At 45.6% G+C, this 16,988-nt stretch overlaps 1 protein-coding gene and 1 pseudogene across 1 annotated transcript in view; both read left to right on the forward strand.

Moving 5' to 3' along the window:
* The first annotated feature begins 1,543 nt into the window (after positions 1-1,543).
* On the forward strand, positions 1,544-6,606 carry LOC111976848 (kelch repeat and BTB domain-containing protein 12-like; annotated as a pseudogene).
* Positions 6,607-6,970: 364 nt separating this feature from the next.
* Positions 6,971-16,988, forward strand: part of LOC111977206 (NUAK family SNF1-like kinase 1) — a 64,432-nt gene continuing 54,414 nt past the window's right edge. Inside the window, exon 1 of the mRNA XM_024006568.2 lies at positions 6,971-7,654. Coding sequence (XP_023862336.1) covers positions 7,319-7,654 — 336 coding nt within the window. The 5' untranslated portion in view covers positions 6,971-7,318. The remainder of the gene's footprint in view (positions 7,655-16,988) is intronic.

Genomic DNA, 16,988 nt, shown 5'->3' on the forward strand with positions numbered 1-16,988 from the left:
ACAGCTGATTCAAATAATCAAAGCTTGAATATGAGTTCATCATTTGAATAAGCTGTGTGATACTAGGGCAAAAACCAAAAGGTGCAGCCCTTGGAGTGCCCAGGACCGAGTTTGGGAAACGCTGGACTAGACACATACAGTTTGTTTGGAATTTGTAATTCCTCAGTTTGCCATCGTTTGCCTTTTATTGCTGGAGCTTTGATAAGAAGGCCCCAGCCTGTACACTAGCACATGGTTACTTAACAGATCTTACTGCCTCTGGTGCACTGTGACACCGCTGTGAAWCTATTGTCAATACGTCCACTCCTGTGGGCGGCAGGTTCAAATCCCTGAGCTGACTCAGTGAAAATAAAATCTGCCAATGTGCCCTTGAGCAAGGTACTTAACCTTAATTGCTCCTGTATGTCGCTCTGGATAATAGCGTCTGCTAAATGACTTAAATGTATAGAGTTTATGTCGTGGGCTCGACAAAACAACTTTTATTATGTCGTGATCATGAGATAAATATGTTGTGATCACGACCTAACATGGGAATCATTTTTTTATTCATATGTCCTCTCTGGACTTCCGTACAGTAGTATGCCAATCTCCTCCAACAGTACACTATTTCATTCTGACCTATTTGCCAATAACAATTCTTGTTTGTAGGTCAAATAATACATCAAATTGGAGAAATGTTTCAAATGACATTTTAACAGTACCACTAAGCTCTGTGAATACCAGCTATTATCAAAACGTTTAGTATATTTTGATACTGGGTTGAGCCAGAGCCATAGATAGTTTGATCGTTGCGGTTTCTGTTGATTRTGACCTAAACTTGTTTATTGAAACCAGGAAATCCCAGTAGATGATGCATCTAGTTTTCAAGGGAGGCAATCRTATATTCAAATATTTWTTTKAATGTATTCAATGTTGATTGAAACCAGGAAGTCCCATTTAGATCTCTTGGACTTCAGTGTAAACCATGCATCAGAGTCAATGGGAGAAGTGCACAGATTTTCAGTTAGCATTTAGCCCTGACTGAACTACAGCATGGTTCCTTTGCACTGATCTATTTAAAACCTGTTTACACACACACACACCACACACACACCACACACACACACACACACACACACACACACACACACACACAACACACCACACACCACACCACAACCACACAACACACACACAACACACAGACAACACAGACAAAACAGTATTAGGGACAGACACAGCAACGGCCATTGACAGAGACACAATCCATTCTCCATTATGATACAATGCAACTGACATGACTCCTGTCCTGAAAGAGAAGCACCAAGCCCTGGAGAGGTTGTCCTGCGACTGCTGCGTACAGTAGCTCTGATCAGAGTAAACTAATGTCATGGTATTGCTTCTTAATCTAACTCTACCGCTACAGCTCAATGTCTGCCGTGTGGGGTGTACAAGGCATGTCTACCCTGGTGTAGTGTTACACACACCGTTGTGTCTATTTCTGATGTTCTCTCTCTCGCTCTCTCGCTCTCTCGTCTCTCTCTCTCCAGGTTTAGCAAGCCATCTTCACCTCCAGGTGAGAGATGGACCCCCAGGTGATGGTGCCTGGTCAGGCTGAACATGGACTTCTTCTGCTGGGGCAGCTGGAGAGGAGTGGGGGGGCCAGGGAACTAACTGACGTGGTTCTCCTGGCCGAGGGCATTCCCTTCCCATGCCACCGGGTGGTGCTATCCGCCTTAGCCCTTACTTCCAGGTAAGATAATTGGCTTGTTTCAATGAACCCAAAATAAATATTACCATTTAACCATGGTGTTTACCATACTTCTTTCATCACTCCAGGCCATGTTTACCTGTGGTCTGAGGGAGACCCGTGGAGGTGAGGTGCCTCTCAGGGACACTCCTCTGCCCAGAGCTTGGAGCTGCTCCTGGGGTACATGTACCGCGCCCAGCTACCTCTCTCCCACGACAACACTCAGGGAGTGGCCGCTGCTGCCTTCCTGCTGCACATAGACGGGGCATTCAGGTGGGTTCAGGTGGCTACTGTTAGCCATGACACGACTAATAACAATCACTACATTATGGTCACTATTACAGGTTGTGTCAGAGCTACATGTTGGACAGCATGGATACTTCCAACGTGGTAGGACTGTACCACTGGGCCAGAGACCTGGGGGCCGCTGACCTGGCAGACCTCGCCCTGAGATACTTGTGTTCGTCACTTTGCCCAGGGTAGGACCGTATCATCAGTATAATCTGAAAATTCTCCCAATTGCCACAGTCATGTCCATTTCCTCTTCTCACCACAAGAGAGCAGTAGTTCCCTGCATCTGTCTACAGGCAAGATCAAACAGAGCTGTCTGACATATAAACATTTATTACATGTATTACCTCTCTCTCTCACAACGTCATCTCTTTGTATCACCTCTCTTCTCTTTCTCTCTCTCCTCCTCCCCCTCCCTCTCTCTTCAGGTGTGTCAGGAAGAGGAGGTGTTGGAGTTGGACGCCCAGAGTCTGGGAGGTCTGCTGGGTCAGACGCCTGAATGTGACCCAGGAGGAAGACGTCCTGGAACTGGTGCTGCGCTGGGTGGAGAAGCGCAGGGGAGATGAGCAGAGTGAGGCCCAGGCGTGTGAGCTCCTCAGGCGGGTACGACTGGAGCTGATAGACCCCAACTTCCTCAGGAGGGCCAGGAGGACGAACCCGGTGAGGATGGAAAGAGAAAGAGGAGGATGGAGAGAGGAGATTTAAAGCTATGTCCACCCTACTAATTGTAAGTGTATGGTTGCAGGTATTGCTCCGGGATGCGGAATGCTTCGGGATGATCGACGCGGCTCTCCAGACTTCTTATCTTTCTCTGTGGCGGCTGCCCCCCCTCGCCCCACCTGCGTTACGGGATGGAGAGCACAAACCTGCTCCTCTGCCTGGGGGGACTGATGAAGGTGGCGTCCCAGCCCGCCGGGGGGTCAGGCTGACCTCAGCTTATGCTTCGCCCCCCAGGCCAGAAGGACGTACTACATCCCCTCTCCAGTGAAGGGGACAGGGACGATCACGGCAGGGGCGGTGACAAGGGACAACAGCATAGTGGTGGCTGTAGAAGAGGAGGACGAACACAGGACCAAGAGGCTGGGGATGTACAGGTGTGTGTGTGTGTGTGTGTGTGTGTGTGTGTGGTGTGTGTGTGTGTTGTGTGTGTGTGTGTGTGTGTGTGTGTGTGTGTGTTGTGTGTGTGTGTGTGTGTGTGTTTGTGTGTGTGTGTGTTTTGTTTTATATAAAAATACATACCTGTCCTCTGTTGTCTGCCAGGTATGATCGGTCTTGTGAGGGCAGCTGGGAGGAGCTATGCTGGGTGGGGTACAGGGACATGTATGCCCTGGCGGCACTAGGCGATGCCCCTCTACTGCTGGGGGGACAGATGAAGGTCAGGAACCATTACATCATCACCCAACAGTGTTGAGAGGTGGTCGCTGAGAAGGGGCGGGTCCTGGCTGAGCTCCGCTCCTCTGCCTCTCCCATTGCCTGTCACTGTGTGGTCAGCCTCAAGGACCACCTTTACGTGCTGGGGGCTGGACGCCACAGGTGAGCAGGGATGTCAGTCAATAAACAATCAATCAATCACATATAGGTTATGTGATGCTTTTTACAAATGCATTTGTTACAAAGTGCAACTTGGGAAAACTCTGATCCTCCTCCCTTCTCCCTTTCTCATCTCCATCCTCTCTCTCCGCCCCTCCTCCGTCCCCCTCCAGTCGGACCGTCCAGACGATGAGCCAGACAGGCTGAGTAGCCGTGTGTTCCAGTTTGACCCAGGCAAGGACCGGTGGACAGAGTGTGAGAACATGAGATACTCACGCTACCGCTGTGGGGTTGCTACACTCAATGGAGAGATCTACATGCTAGGTTAGAGCACGTCTTTCAATGGAGAGATCTACATGCTAGGTTAGAGCACGTCTTTCAATGGAGAGATCTACATGCTAGGACATTTTTTGTCTTTATTTTTCTCACTTCATCCAGATGGAGATATGAGGGCCAAAACAGTTGGAACATAATAGTGAACGGAACATTTTTTATTTAACTAGGCAAGTCAGTTAAGAACTAATTCTTACTTTACAGCATTGAAGGTCCCCAAGAACACAGTGGCCTCCATCATTCTTACATGGAAGATGTTTGGAACCACCAAGAGTCTTCCTATAGCTGGCCTCCCGGCCAAACTGAGCAATCAGGGGATAAGGACCTTGGTCAGGGAGGTGCCCAAGAACCCGATGGTCACTCTGACAGAGCTCCAGAGTTCCTCTGTGAAGATGGGAGGATCTTCAAGAAGGACAACCATCTCTGCAGCACTCCACCAATCAGGCCTTTATGATAGAGTGGCCAGACGGAAGCCACTCCTAAGTAAAAGGCACATGACAGCCCGCTTGGAGTTTGCCAAAAGGCACCTAAAGACTCTCAGACCATGAGAAACAAGAGTCTCTGGTCTGATAAAACCAAGATTGAACTCTTTGTCCTGAATGCCAAGCGTCAAGTCTGGAGGAAACCTGGAACCATCCCTACCGTGAAGCATGGTAGTGGCAGCATCATGCTGTAGGRATGTTTTACAGCATCGGGGACTGGGAGACTAGTCAGGATCGAGGCAAAGATGAACGGAGCAAAGTACAGAGATCCTTGATGAAAACCTGCTAGAGCGCTCAGGACCTCAGACTGGGGCGAARGGGGTTTACCTTCCAGCAGGACAACAACCCTAAGCACACAGCCAAGACAACGCAGGAGAGGCTTCGGGACAAGTCTCTGAATGTCCTTGAGTGGCCCAGCCAGAGCCTGGACTTGAACCCGATCGAACATCTCTGGAGACCTGAAAATAGCTATAMAGCAGTGCTCCCCATCCAACCTGACAGAGCTTGAGAGGATCTGCAGAGAAGAATGGGAGAAACTCCCCAAATACAGGTGTGCCAAGCATGTTGCGTCATACCCAAGAAGAATCGATGCTGCAATCACTGCCAAAGGAGCTTCAACAAAGTACTGAGTAAAGGGTCAGAATACTTATGAAAATGTGATATTTCAGTTTWTTTATTTTTTTATAAATTAGCAAAATGTCTAAAAACCTGTTTTTGCTTTGTCATTATCGGKTATTGTGTGTAGATTGTTGAGGGGRAAAAACAATTTAATCMATTTTAGAATAAGGCTTTAACGTAACAAAATGTGGAAAAGTCAAGGGGTCAGAGAATTTGGCAGTACGTTCAACCGGCCTCACAACCGCACACTACATGTACAGTGCCTTTGGAAAGTATTCAAAAAAGACGTTGTAGGCGGCTTACAGTAGAGAAATTAACATTAAATTCTCTGGAAAAAGCTCTGATGGACATTCCTGCAGTCAGCATGCCAATTGCACGCTCCCTCAAAACTTGAGACATCTGTGGCATTGTGTTGTGTGACAAAACTGCACATTTTTAGAGTGGCCCTTTATTGTCCCCAGCACAAGGTGCACCTGTGTAATTATCATGCTGTTTAATCAACTTCTTGATATGCCACACTTGTCAGGTGGATGTATTATCATGGCAAAGGAGAAATGCTCACTAACTGGGATGTAAACAAATTTGTGGACAACATTTCAGAGAAATAAGCTTTTTGTGCGTATGGAAAATGTCTGGGACCTTGTATTGTAGCTCATGAAACATGGGACCAACACTTTACATGTTACGTTTATATTTATTTTCAGTGCATATGTGTGTTCTCCAGGGGGTATAGGGTGTGAGGGGGAGGACCGTGGCCAATCTCGTCGCTGCCTGAGTTCAGTGGAGATCTACAACCCAGAAGAAGATACCTGGAGGTCAGGGCCAACCCTCCCCACCGCTCTCCTCTCTTTACGAACCAATGCCTCCAACATTGGGGAGGTGGAGGGCAAGCTGTACCTCTGTGGCTACTACAAGGGGGCAGGTGAGAACCGAACACATTTACACTGATCAATCAATAAAGGAATCAATCAATTACCAATCATATTTTGACAGGTCGCCATGAGATCATCACYAAGGAGATCTTAGAGCTGGATCCCAAGGACAACGTGTGGACGGTGGTGGARCGTCGAGCAGCCATGCATGACAGCTACAACGTCTGTCTGGTGGCCAACCTCAACCCCCGTGATCTCTCAAACCCGAGCTCTGACCCTTGATGGATACAGGACAAAAATGGCCTATTCAGAGGAAGAGAAAACACAGAGACAATATTGCATAAAGAGGGACTCATGTTGCTCTAGGGCCTACCCTATAACTTTGTTTCATCGTCAAGACATGATAGCCTATAAGCTTATAAGTACTGTATGTGGTATCCCTCAGATGAAAGGATAAGGTATGGAAATCAATTGCTTTGTAAACTCAYTCTGTAAGGACAACCTARGCTTTAGACCAKGGSTATTCAACTCTTACCCTATGAGGTCCGGAAGCTGCTGCTTTTCTGTTCTACCTGATAATTAATTGGTGTCCCAGGTCTCAATCAATCACCATGGAACAATGCAGTAGAACTGACAGTTGAGCTTGAGGGCTATAGACTACTAGCCTATCAYACGGACTCCACTGTTTGCATGATGTGATGCCTGTACTAACATCTGAACTCTGTGTTTCAATAAAATACAAATTAAGACATTCAGGACTTCCAAATATAAAGTGTCTGGTCTGTAGGCCTATTTCTCTCCTTCCACAATACATATTCACAGCTTAACAATTTMCTGGATCTTTAACTCATGTCCATCTCAAGCGTTTATTTTTCCGGTGAACGGAAAACAAACAAGTCTGATTGAACCGGTCATTCCTCGAGGACGTTGCTTACGTGCCAAGCATTCCTTCTCCTTCTCCTACTGTTCGGCATGGTCAAAAATAGGTCGGCGGAAAGGCCAAAACGATCCTAAATTAGTKTGACGCTGCATGTTGCTATGACAGCTGGCATCCGTATGGACTGGGGTGGATCCACCAACCCCATGGGACCATGTGGTTCTCACTGCTGATTTGTGTTTTGTTTTCAGATAGAGGAGAGAGAGAGAGAGAGAGAGCGAGTATGAACAGCAGCATTAGAACGGGATGCGAGACAAAAGGAACAGGGGTTTCCCTAATGGGCTGATGTCTGGGATTATTAACCGAATACCCTTTTGACATTTCATTTCCTCAAGCAGAGTGAATAATTGATAGTAGCCTGGTGTTTTGTTGCTTCATCTATCTGCTATGAAACTGGGCAATTTGAGGCTTCCTTTAGTTGTTTGTAGGTATAAAGAAAAATAACCAATCCTGTGTCAGTTTATGAAATATTTCCGCTGCCAAGTAGGCAACTAGTTGCGACAGGTGCGCACTGAGCGAGACCAGGATGGGCAGGCGGGAAATTCGCAGAGAACACCGCAGCAGCAGTAGCGTGATGAGCACTGAAGACCGGTCAGAACGGAGGGAGAACATGCAGGACACGGCAGATACCGAAACCGGCGATGATGGCTCCGAGACCTCAAGTCTGGACAGCCGTCGTCTCCTCAGCGGGGACAAGCGTCCCAGCCACACCGGGGAAAGTGGCTCTATGCCCGGCCCAGTGGAAGTGAAGAAGCACCAACATAAACACAATTTAAAACACCGCTACGAGGTAATGGAGACGCTGGGAAAAGGCACCTACGGGAAAGTGAAGAGGGCGGTGGAGAGAACGACTAGGAAGACAGTAAGTGTTTTTGTTTGTTTTTCAATTAAATATCTCTGTCTATCTCGATCCTATACTGTCCTCCCTTTCCATGTGTTAGCCTTTTATGTCATATTATAACCTAAATGTTCACTTTACAGATATTACACCAACTCATCATTGCAACCAAATGTTTCTGAATGTGTGCTGCCTTCTATGTTAGGGGTACCAAGGCAAAATGTGCATCTGTTATTGACATTTTTGTTTGTTACCTGTATTGTGCGTTTGCTATATCAGTCGAACAAAGGGACCCCAGATGATGTGTGTGTGCTCTTGCCCTTGGCTGTGCCTGGAAGTCTCAGGCAGCTGTCCTTCAGTTATGTTTTGGTTCTTATCAGAATTATGTATGTGTGTTATTAATTATTCATGTGTGATAGAGGACAGATTGGAAGGGGAAGGTATTGTCATCGGTGTAATGAATAGATGCATACTTTGTGTGCGTGTGTGTGCATACCATCTGTTGTGGATTAGCTCATACCCGCTGCTATGCCAGGGATCAGGGGCCTTCTGAGGGCCTAGGCYACCTTCTCGTTATCTGACCCATTACCCTTGACCCCTCACACACTCTCACTGGCATGCACCCAGGCCCACACACAGACACGGAGGGCAGGCAGCCTAACGGTTAGTGTTGGGACAGTAACTGAAAGGTGGAAAAATCTGCAGTAACTGCCCTTCAGCAAGGTAGTTAACCCTGCAACAACTACTCCCCAGACTTCGATTAAGACAGCCATCGTGTTAAATGTGGAAGACACATTTCGGGTGAATGCATTCAGTTGTGCAACTGACTAGGCTTTCCCTTCCAAACACAGACCAAATGTAACAGACATAGTTCCATTCTAGGTGTGATAATGAAGGATTGGTTATTCTAAAGGGGAAAATAACCATATGACATGCGCATTATATGATTTGCAATATGGCTATTGGCTATCTATTAATGTACCTGAGAAAAATAATACATTATGAGAGAGAGAGAGAATTGTTTTGTTTTAATGGTTTTGTTGCCCGTTGGTCAGGATTTAATCCTTCAGTCTACTGTGAGCTGAAGACAAAGAGATAGATACCCCTTTCTGATTTTTAGTAAACAAACATGTTATTATAGAGATAATCTGATGGAATATCAGATTAGGAGACTAGGACTAGCCCAATCCTGTCACTGTCTGCTACTGTACTGTACACGGAGTCCCTCATTCCTAAATTTACTGGAGAGCGGGAATAAAGAATGGAAGAGCGAGAAGAGAGGGAGAGCAGGAATAAAGAATGGAAGAGCGAGAAGAGAGGGAGAGCGAGATGGTGGTAGAATTCCTTGAGCCAGTGGCCAGTGCATACTGAGAATTCCTTGAGACAAATTGACCATATTTTTAGAAACAGGATCAGGAGCTGTTGTCTGAGTGAAGAAGGACAGAGGAAGAAGAGATGTGGAGGGGGTCTATGGAAAAGGAGAGAAGGAAGGAATATAGAGGGCCGGGGCATTGACTCCAGATAAGGGTCGGAACATTTTGGCATCCTTACAGACGGCCTGCTAATGGAGACAAGAGTCTGGGGGATGGGGGAGAGAGGCTGGGGTATATCAGTACAGTAAGCTTTGCTGTAGGTCACTTTCACTGACTGAATGTGGGACTGAATGTGTGCAAACTGCATTATTGGACATATTATAGGAGGGCAGTTGAACTTCCTCTTATGTCAGATAAGGCTCTGCCACCCAGCAAGTACACTACTTCTATATTTGTACTACATATGTTTACACTCCATCTCTTTCTCTCTCTGTGTCCCACTTTCTCTCTCTCTCTCTCTCTCTCTCTCTCTCTCTCTCTCTCTCTCACTCTCTCTCTCTCGTTTCAGCACAGACCCTAGTCATTGTCCTTTTAGGAATGCTGTGTGTTCCCGTAGGTGTCTAGAAGAGAGCAGAACCCAGAGTGCCCTTCTCTCCTTCTCTGTGCTCTGCTGGTCAGGTCTTAATGCCCCAGAGGAAGGCAGGAGGGGGCAGTGGAATGCCAGGCTTTTCCCCAGGCAGGCCTGAAGTGACCCCCCCCCCCCCCTGCTTTCAGTTCTCCTTCCATTAACCCTGTGCCTCCCTCTTCCCCGCTCCCTCATGCTCTCCACTGCCCCCTCTCACACCCCTTTTCCGCCATCAATCTCTAAGCCCTTTCACCAAATGCTAGCCCTCCCTCCTTTCCTCACTTAGTCTCCACTGCCCCCTTCTTCCCCACCATTTCACCCCCCAACCACTGCCCCTTTCCTCTTCACCATCTTTCACCCTCCTACACTACCCCCTTCTCCCCCACCATTTCAATTCAATTCAAGGGCTTTATTGTCATGGGAAACATATATTAACATTGCCAAAGAAAGTGAAGTAGTTAATAAACAAAAGTGAAATTAACAGTAAACGTTACACTCACAGAAGTTCCAAAAGAATAAATTACATTTTAAATGTCTTTACATATATACTGTTGAAGTCGGAAGTTTACATACACCTTAGCCAAATACATTTAAACTCAGTTTTTCACAATTCCTGACATTTAATCCTAGTAAAAATTCCCTGTCTTAGGTCAGTTAGGATTACCACTTTATTTTAAGAATGTGAAACGTCAGAATAATAGTAGAGAGAATTATTTATTTGAACTTTTATTTCTTTCATCACATTCCCAGTGGTTCAGAAGTGTACATACACACAATTAGTATTTGGTAGCATTGCCTTTAACTTGTTTAACTTGGGTCAAACGTTTCGGGTAGCCTTCCACAAGCTTCCCACAATAGTTGGGTGAATTTTGTCCCATTCCTCCTGACAGAGCTGTTGTAACTGAGTCAGGTTTGTAGGCCTCCTTGCTCGCACATGCTTTTTCAGTTCTGCCCACAAATTTTCTATAGGATTGAGGTCAGGGCTTTGTAATGGCTACTCTAATACCTTGACTTTGTTGCCATTTTGCCACAACTTTGGAAGTATGGTTGGGGTCATTGTTCATTTGGAAGACCCATTTACGACCAAGCTTTAACTTCCTGACTGGATATATTGCTTCAATATATCCACATAATTTTCCTTTCCTCATGATGCCATCTATTTTCTAAAGTGCACCAGTCCCTCCTGCAGCAAAGCACCCCCACAGCGTGATGCTGCCACCCCCGTGCTTCACGGTTGGGATGGTGTTCTATGGCTTGCAAGCCTCCCCCCTTTTCTTCCAAACATAACGATGGTCATTATGGCCAAACAGTTCTATTTTTGTTTCATCAGACCAGAGGACATTTCTCCAAAAAGTATGATCTTTGTCCCCATGTGCAGTTGCAAACCGTATTCTGGCTTTTTTATGGTGGTTTTGGAGCAGTGGCTTCTTCCTTGCTGAGCGGCCTTTCATGTTATGTTGATATAGGACTTGTTTTACTGTGGATATAGATACTTTGTACCTGTTTCCTCCAGCATCTTCACAAGGTCCTTTGCTGTTGTTCTGGGATTGATTTGCACTTTACGCACCACAGTACGTTCATCTCTAGGAGACAGAACGTGTCTCCTTCCTGAGCGGTATGACGGCTGCGTGGTCCCATGGTGTTTATACTTGCGTACTATTGTTTGTACAGATGACCGTGGTACCTTCAGGCGTTTGGAAATTGCACCCAAGAATGAACCAGACTTGTGGAGGTCTACAATGTTTTTCTGAGGTCTTGGCTGATTTCTTTTGATTTTCCCATGATGTCAAGCAAAGAGGCACTGAGTTTGAAGGTAGGCTTTGAAATGCATCCACAGGTACACCTCCAATTGACTCAAATGATGTCAATTAGCCTATCAGAAGCTTCTAAAGCCATAACATCCTTTTCTGGAATTTTCCAAGCTGTTTAAAGGCACAGTCAACTTAGTGTATGTAAACTTCTGACCCACTGGAATTGTGATGCAGTAAATGATAAGTGAAATAATCTGTCTGTAAACAATTGTTGGAAAAATGACTTGTGTCATGCACAAAGTCGATGTCCTAACCGACTTGCCAAAACTATAGTTTGTTAACAAGACATTTGTGGAGTGGTTGAAAAACGAGTTTTAATGACTCCAACCTAAGTGTATGTAAACTTCCGACTTCAACTGTATACAGTGTTGTAACGATGTGCAAATAGTTAAAGTTCAAAAGGGAAAATAAATAAACATAAATATGGGTTGTATTTACAATGGTGTTTGTTCTTCACTGGTTGCCCTTTTCTTGTGGCAACAAGTCACGAATACTGCTGCTGTGATGTCACACTGTGGTATTTCACCCARTAGATATGGGAGTTTATCAGAATTGGGTTTGTTTTTGAACTCTTTGTGGATTTGTGTAATCTGAGGGAAATATGTGTCTCTAATATTGTCATACATTTGGCAGGAGGTTAGGAAGTGCAGCTCAGTTTCCACGTCATTTTGTGGGTAGTGTGCACATAGCCTGTCTTCTCTTGAGAGCCAGGTCTGCCTACGGCGGCCTTTCTTAATAGCAAGGCTATGCTCACTGAGTCTGTACATAGTCAAAGCTTTCCTTCATTTTGGATCAGTCACAGTGGTCAGGTATTCTGCCACTTGGCCCTAAACAGAGAGTACATTCTAGTTTACTCAATTTTTTTTGTTAGTTCTTTCCAATGTGTCAAGTAATTATCTTTTTGTTTTCTCATGATTTGGTTGGGTCTAATTGTGTTGCTGTCCTGGGACTCTGTGGGGTCTGTTTGTGTTTGTGAACAGAGCCCCAGGACCAGCTTGTTCAGGGGACTCTTCACCAGGTTCAAGCGATGGCTTTGTTATGGAAGGTTTGGGAATCGCTTCCTTTTAGGTGGTGGTAGAATTTAACCACTCTTTTCTGGATTTTGATTATTAGCGGGTATTGGCCTAATTCTGCTCTTCATGCATTATTTGGTGTTTTACGTTATACATGGAGGATATTCTTTTGCAGAATTCTGCATGCGGTCTCAATTTGGTGTTTGTTCCTTTTTGTGAATTCTTGGTTGGTGAATGGACCCCAGACCTCACAAATCAAATCAAATTGTATAAGTCACATGCGCCGAATACAACCGGTGTAGACCTTACAGTGAAATGCTTACTTACGAGCCCCTAACCAACAATGCAGTTTAAAGAAAATACGGAAAGAATAAGAAATAAAAGTAACARGTAATTAAAGAGCAGCAGTAAAATAACCATAGCGAGACTATATACAGTGGGTTACCGGTACAGAGTCAATGTGCGGGGGCACCGGTTAGTTGAGGTAATATGTACATAAAGGTAGAGTTATTAGAGTGACTGCATAGATGATAACAACAGAGTAGCAGTGGTGTTGAGGGGGGGGCAATGCAAATAGTCTGGGTAGCCATTTGATTAGATATTCAGGAGTCTTTTGGCTTGGGAGTAGAAGCTGTTTAGAAGCCTCTTGGACCTAGACTTGGCGCTCCGGTACCGCTTGCCGTGCGGTAGCAGAGAGAACAGTCTATGACTAGGGTGGCTGGAGTCTTTGGCAATTTTTAGGGCCTTCCTCTGACACCGCCTGGTATATAGATCCTGGATGGAAGGAAGCTTGGCCCCAGTGATGTACTGGGCCGTTCGCACTACCCTCTGTAGTGCCTTGCGGTCGGAGACCAAGCAGTTGCCATATCAGGCAGTGATGCAACCAGTCAGGATGCTCTTGATGGTGCAGCTGTAGAACCTTTTGAGGATCTGAAGACCCATGCCAAATCTTTTCATTCTCCTGAGGGGGAATAGGTTTTGTTGTGCCCTCTTCACGACTGTCTTGATGTGCTTGGGTATTGGTGATGTGAATACCAAGGAACTTGAAGCTCTCAACCTGCTCCACTACAGCGCCGTCGATGAGAATGGGATGTGCTCGGTCCTCTTTTTCCTGTAGTCCACAATCATCTCCTTTGATGAAGGGCAATGGGTTYTATAACTGATTCAAGTATTTTTAGCCAGATCCTAATTAGTATGTCGAATTTGATGTTCCTTTTGATGGCATAGAAGGCCCTTCTTGCCTTGTCTCTCAGCTCGTTCACTGCTTTTGTGGAAGTTACCTGTGGCACTGATGTTTAGGCCGAGGTATGTATAGTTTTTTGTTTGCTCTAGGACAGTGGTTCCCAAACKTTTTATAGTCCCGTATCCCTTCAAAGATTCAACCTCCAGCTGTGTACCCCCTCTAGCACCAGGGTCAGCGCACTCTCAAATGTTGTTTTTTGCCATCATTGTAAGCCTGCCGCACACATTATACGATACATTTATTAAACATAAGAATGAGTGAGTTTTTGTCACATCCCGGCTTATGGGAAGTGACAAAGAGCTCTTATAGGACCAGGGCAATAATAATAATATTAATAATAATCAATGATTTTGCTCTTTTATTTAACCATCTTACATATAAAACCTTATTTGTTCATYGAAAATTGTGAATAACTCAYCACAGGTTAATGAGAACGGTGTGCTTGAAAAGATGAACGTAACTCTGCAATGTTGGGTTGTATTGGAGAGAGTCTGTCTTAAATCATTTCCCACACACATTCTGTGCCTGTATTTAATTTTCATGCTAGTGAGGGCTGARAATCCACTCTCACATAGGTACGTGGTTGCGAAGGGCATCAGTGTCTTAACAGTGCTATTTGCCAAGGCAGGATACTCTGAGCGCAGCCCAATCCAGAAATCTGGCAGTGGCTTCTGATTAAATTCCAATTTTCACAGAACCACTTGTTGCAATTTTGATGAGGTTCTCTTGTTCAGATATCGGTAAGTGGACTGGAGGCAGGGCATGAAAGGGATAACGAATCCAGTTGTTTGTGTCATCCGTTTAGGGAAAGTACCTGCGTAATTGTGCACCCAACTCACTTAGGTGCTTCGCTATATCACATTTGACATTGTCCGTAAGCTTGAGTTCATTTGCACACAAACAAATCATACAATGATGGAAAGACCTGTGTGTTGTACTTGTTAATGCAGACAGAGAAGAGCTCCAACTTCTTAATCATAGCCTCAATTTTGTCCCGCACATTGAATATGGTGGCGGAGTCCTTGTAATCCTCGATTCAGATCATTCAGGCGAGAAAAAACATCACCCAGATAGGCCAGTCGTGTGTGAAACTCGTCATCATGCAAGCGGTCAGACAAGTGAAAATGATGGTCAGTAAAGAAAACTTTAAGCTCGTCTCTCGATTCTAAACAATGTTTCAATTCTTTTGCCCCTTGATAACCAGCGCACTTCTGTATGTTGTAAAAGCGTTACATGGTCGCTGCCCATATCATTGCATAGTGCAGAAAATACAGGAGAGTTCAGGGGCCTTGCTTTAACAAAGTTAACCATTTAACTTTGGGTTGGTGGGTCCTGTGTTGTCTGTCCCATTGTGGTGTTGTGGTTCACCCCCTCTGCCCCCTTCTCGCCCACCATCCTTCACCCCCCTCTGCCCTCTTCTCCCCCACCATCCTTCAACCCCCTCCTCTGCCCCCTTCTCCCCAACTAGGTATGTATGGATGGAAAGGATGATTTACAAGTAAAAACAGAGTCATAATGCGTTCTTCTAGCAGTGTTTTCCACACGCGAGCTGTCCAGAGCAAAAAGAAGGGCCCATCAATCTACTCGCTGAGCTTATTTATTATAGGAAAAGTGGTTTACAAAAGTAAACGTTCAATAGTGAACATACTAGCAATATGCTGGCTACTGTTGATAGTCTGCAAAAAGAACGACACTTAGCATTGGTCTTGGCTAGCCTACTGTACTAGCCATGTCAATATCTCTTTTGGAACGTTTGTCTTAAAAGGGCAGCGTCCTATTTCTAAAACTTCTGAAAATGACATAATGTATCTACTAGCATGGTAGCAGTTACCATATACTTCCAGTCATTGCGCTAACGCTAGTTAGCAACTTCCTTCAGACTGTACACAGAGACAAATGGTATCCACACGTTCATCTGACTCTGGGGAAATGGATAAAGGGCTTTATTGACATAATCCTGAAGTATCCCTTTAAAGTGAGTGAATTGTCCCCCTCGGACGATTACGTCGGTAGAGTTGTGATTGATTGGCGGGGCTCCGTGTCGGCAGCAAAGGGTCCAGGCCAATTGGCAAAAGAGGTAATTGAAGCCCAGGAATTCTTGATAGATCTATTCGGCTAGCCGGGAGATGGGCCTAGTTTCGAGGATAGCTCCAGGCTAACTGGTGCTTGCTTCGGGACAGAGACAGTAGCCATAAAGCTACTATCGGATAACCTATCGGATAGCAGCTAGCTGCGATGAAGAAATCCATCAGATAATCCCTGGGCTTCAATACCTCTTTTGCCAATATGCCTGGACCCTTTGCTGCTGACACAGAGCCCCACCGATCCATCACGACTGGTCTGCCGACGTAACCGTCCGAGGGGGTTTCAACAGGCGACGTCCCCCTGAGGCCCATCTGCTAGCCTGCTGCTATCCCCAGCCTGCTAGCTGTCTGAATCTCCGTGCCGCCAGTTCGCCTAGCTACGCACTGGACACTATGATTACTCGGCTACACATGCCTCTCCCTAATGTCAATATGCCTTGTCTATTGCTGTTTTGGTTAGTAATTTTTGTCTTATTTCACTGTAGAACTTCCAGCCCTGCTCAATATGCCTTAGCTATCCCTGTTGTTCCACCCCCCACACAGGCGGTAACCGCACCTGGTTTAAATGGTGCTTCTAGAGACAAAACCTCTCTCATTGTCACTCAATGCCTAGGCACTGTACTCACATCCTACCATACCCTTGTCTGTACATTATGCCTTGAATCTATCCTTCCGCGCCCAGAAACCTGCCCCCTTTACTCTCTGTTTCCGATAGCACTAGACGACCAGTTCTTTTAGCCTTTAGCCGTACTCTTATCCTACTTCTCCTCTGTTCCTCTGGTGATGTAGAGGTTAACCCAGGCCCTGCAGTGCCTAGCATCACTCCCATTCCCCTCTCATTTGTTGACTTCTGTAACCGTAAAAGCCTTGGTTTCATGCATGTTAACATTAGAAGCCTCCTCCCTAAGTTTGTTTCATTCACTGCTTTAGCACACTCCGCCAACCCGGAAGTCCTAGCCTTGTCTGAATCCTGGCTCAGGAAGGCCACCAAAAATCCTGAAATTTTCATCCCTAACTATAACATTTTCCGACAAGAAAGATCTGCCAAAGGAGGCGAAGTTAGCCTGCAGAGTTTTGTCATACTATCCAGGTCTGTGCCCCCAAAATTTGAGCTTCTTCTCTTAAAAATCCACATTTCCAGAAACAAGTCTCTCACCGTTGCCGCTTGTTATAGACCCCCTTCAGCCCCCAGCTGTGCCCTGGACACCATATGTGAATTGATTGCCCCAAATCTATCTTCAGAGTTCGTACTGTTAGGTGACCTAAACT

Source organism: Salvelinus sp. IW2-2015, linkage group LG17, assembly GCF_002910315.2.
Source record: "Salvelinus sp. IW2-2015 linkage group LG17, ASM291031v2, whole genome shotgun sequence".
Classification (NCBI taxonomy): Eukaryota; Metazoa; Chordata; class Actinopteri; order Salmoniformes; family Salmonidae; genus Salvelinus; species Salvelinus sp. IW2-2015.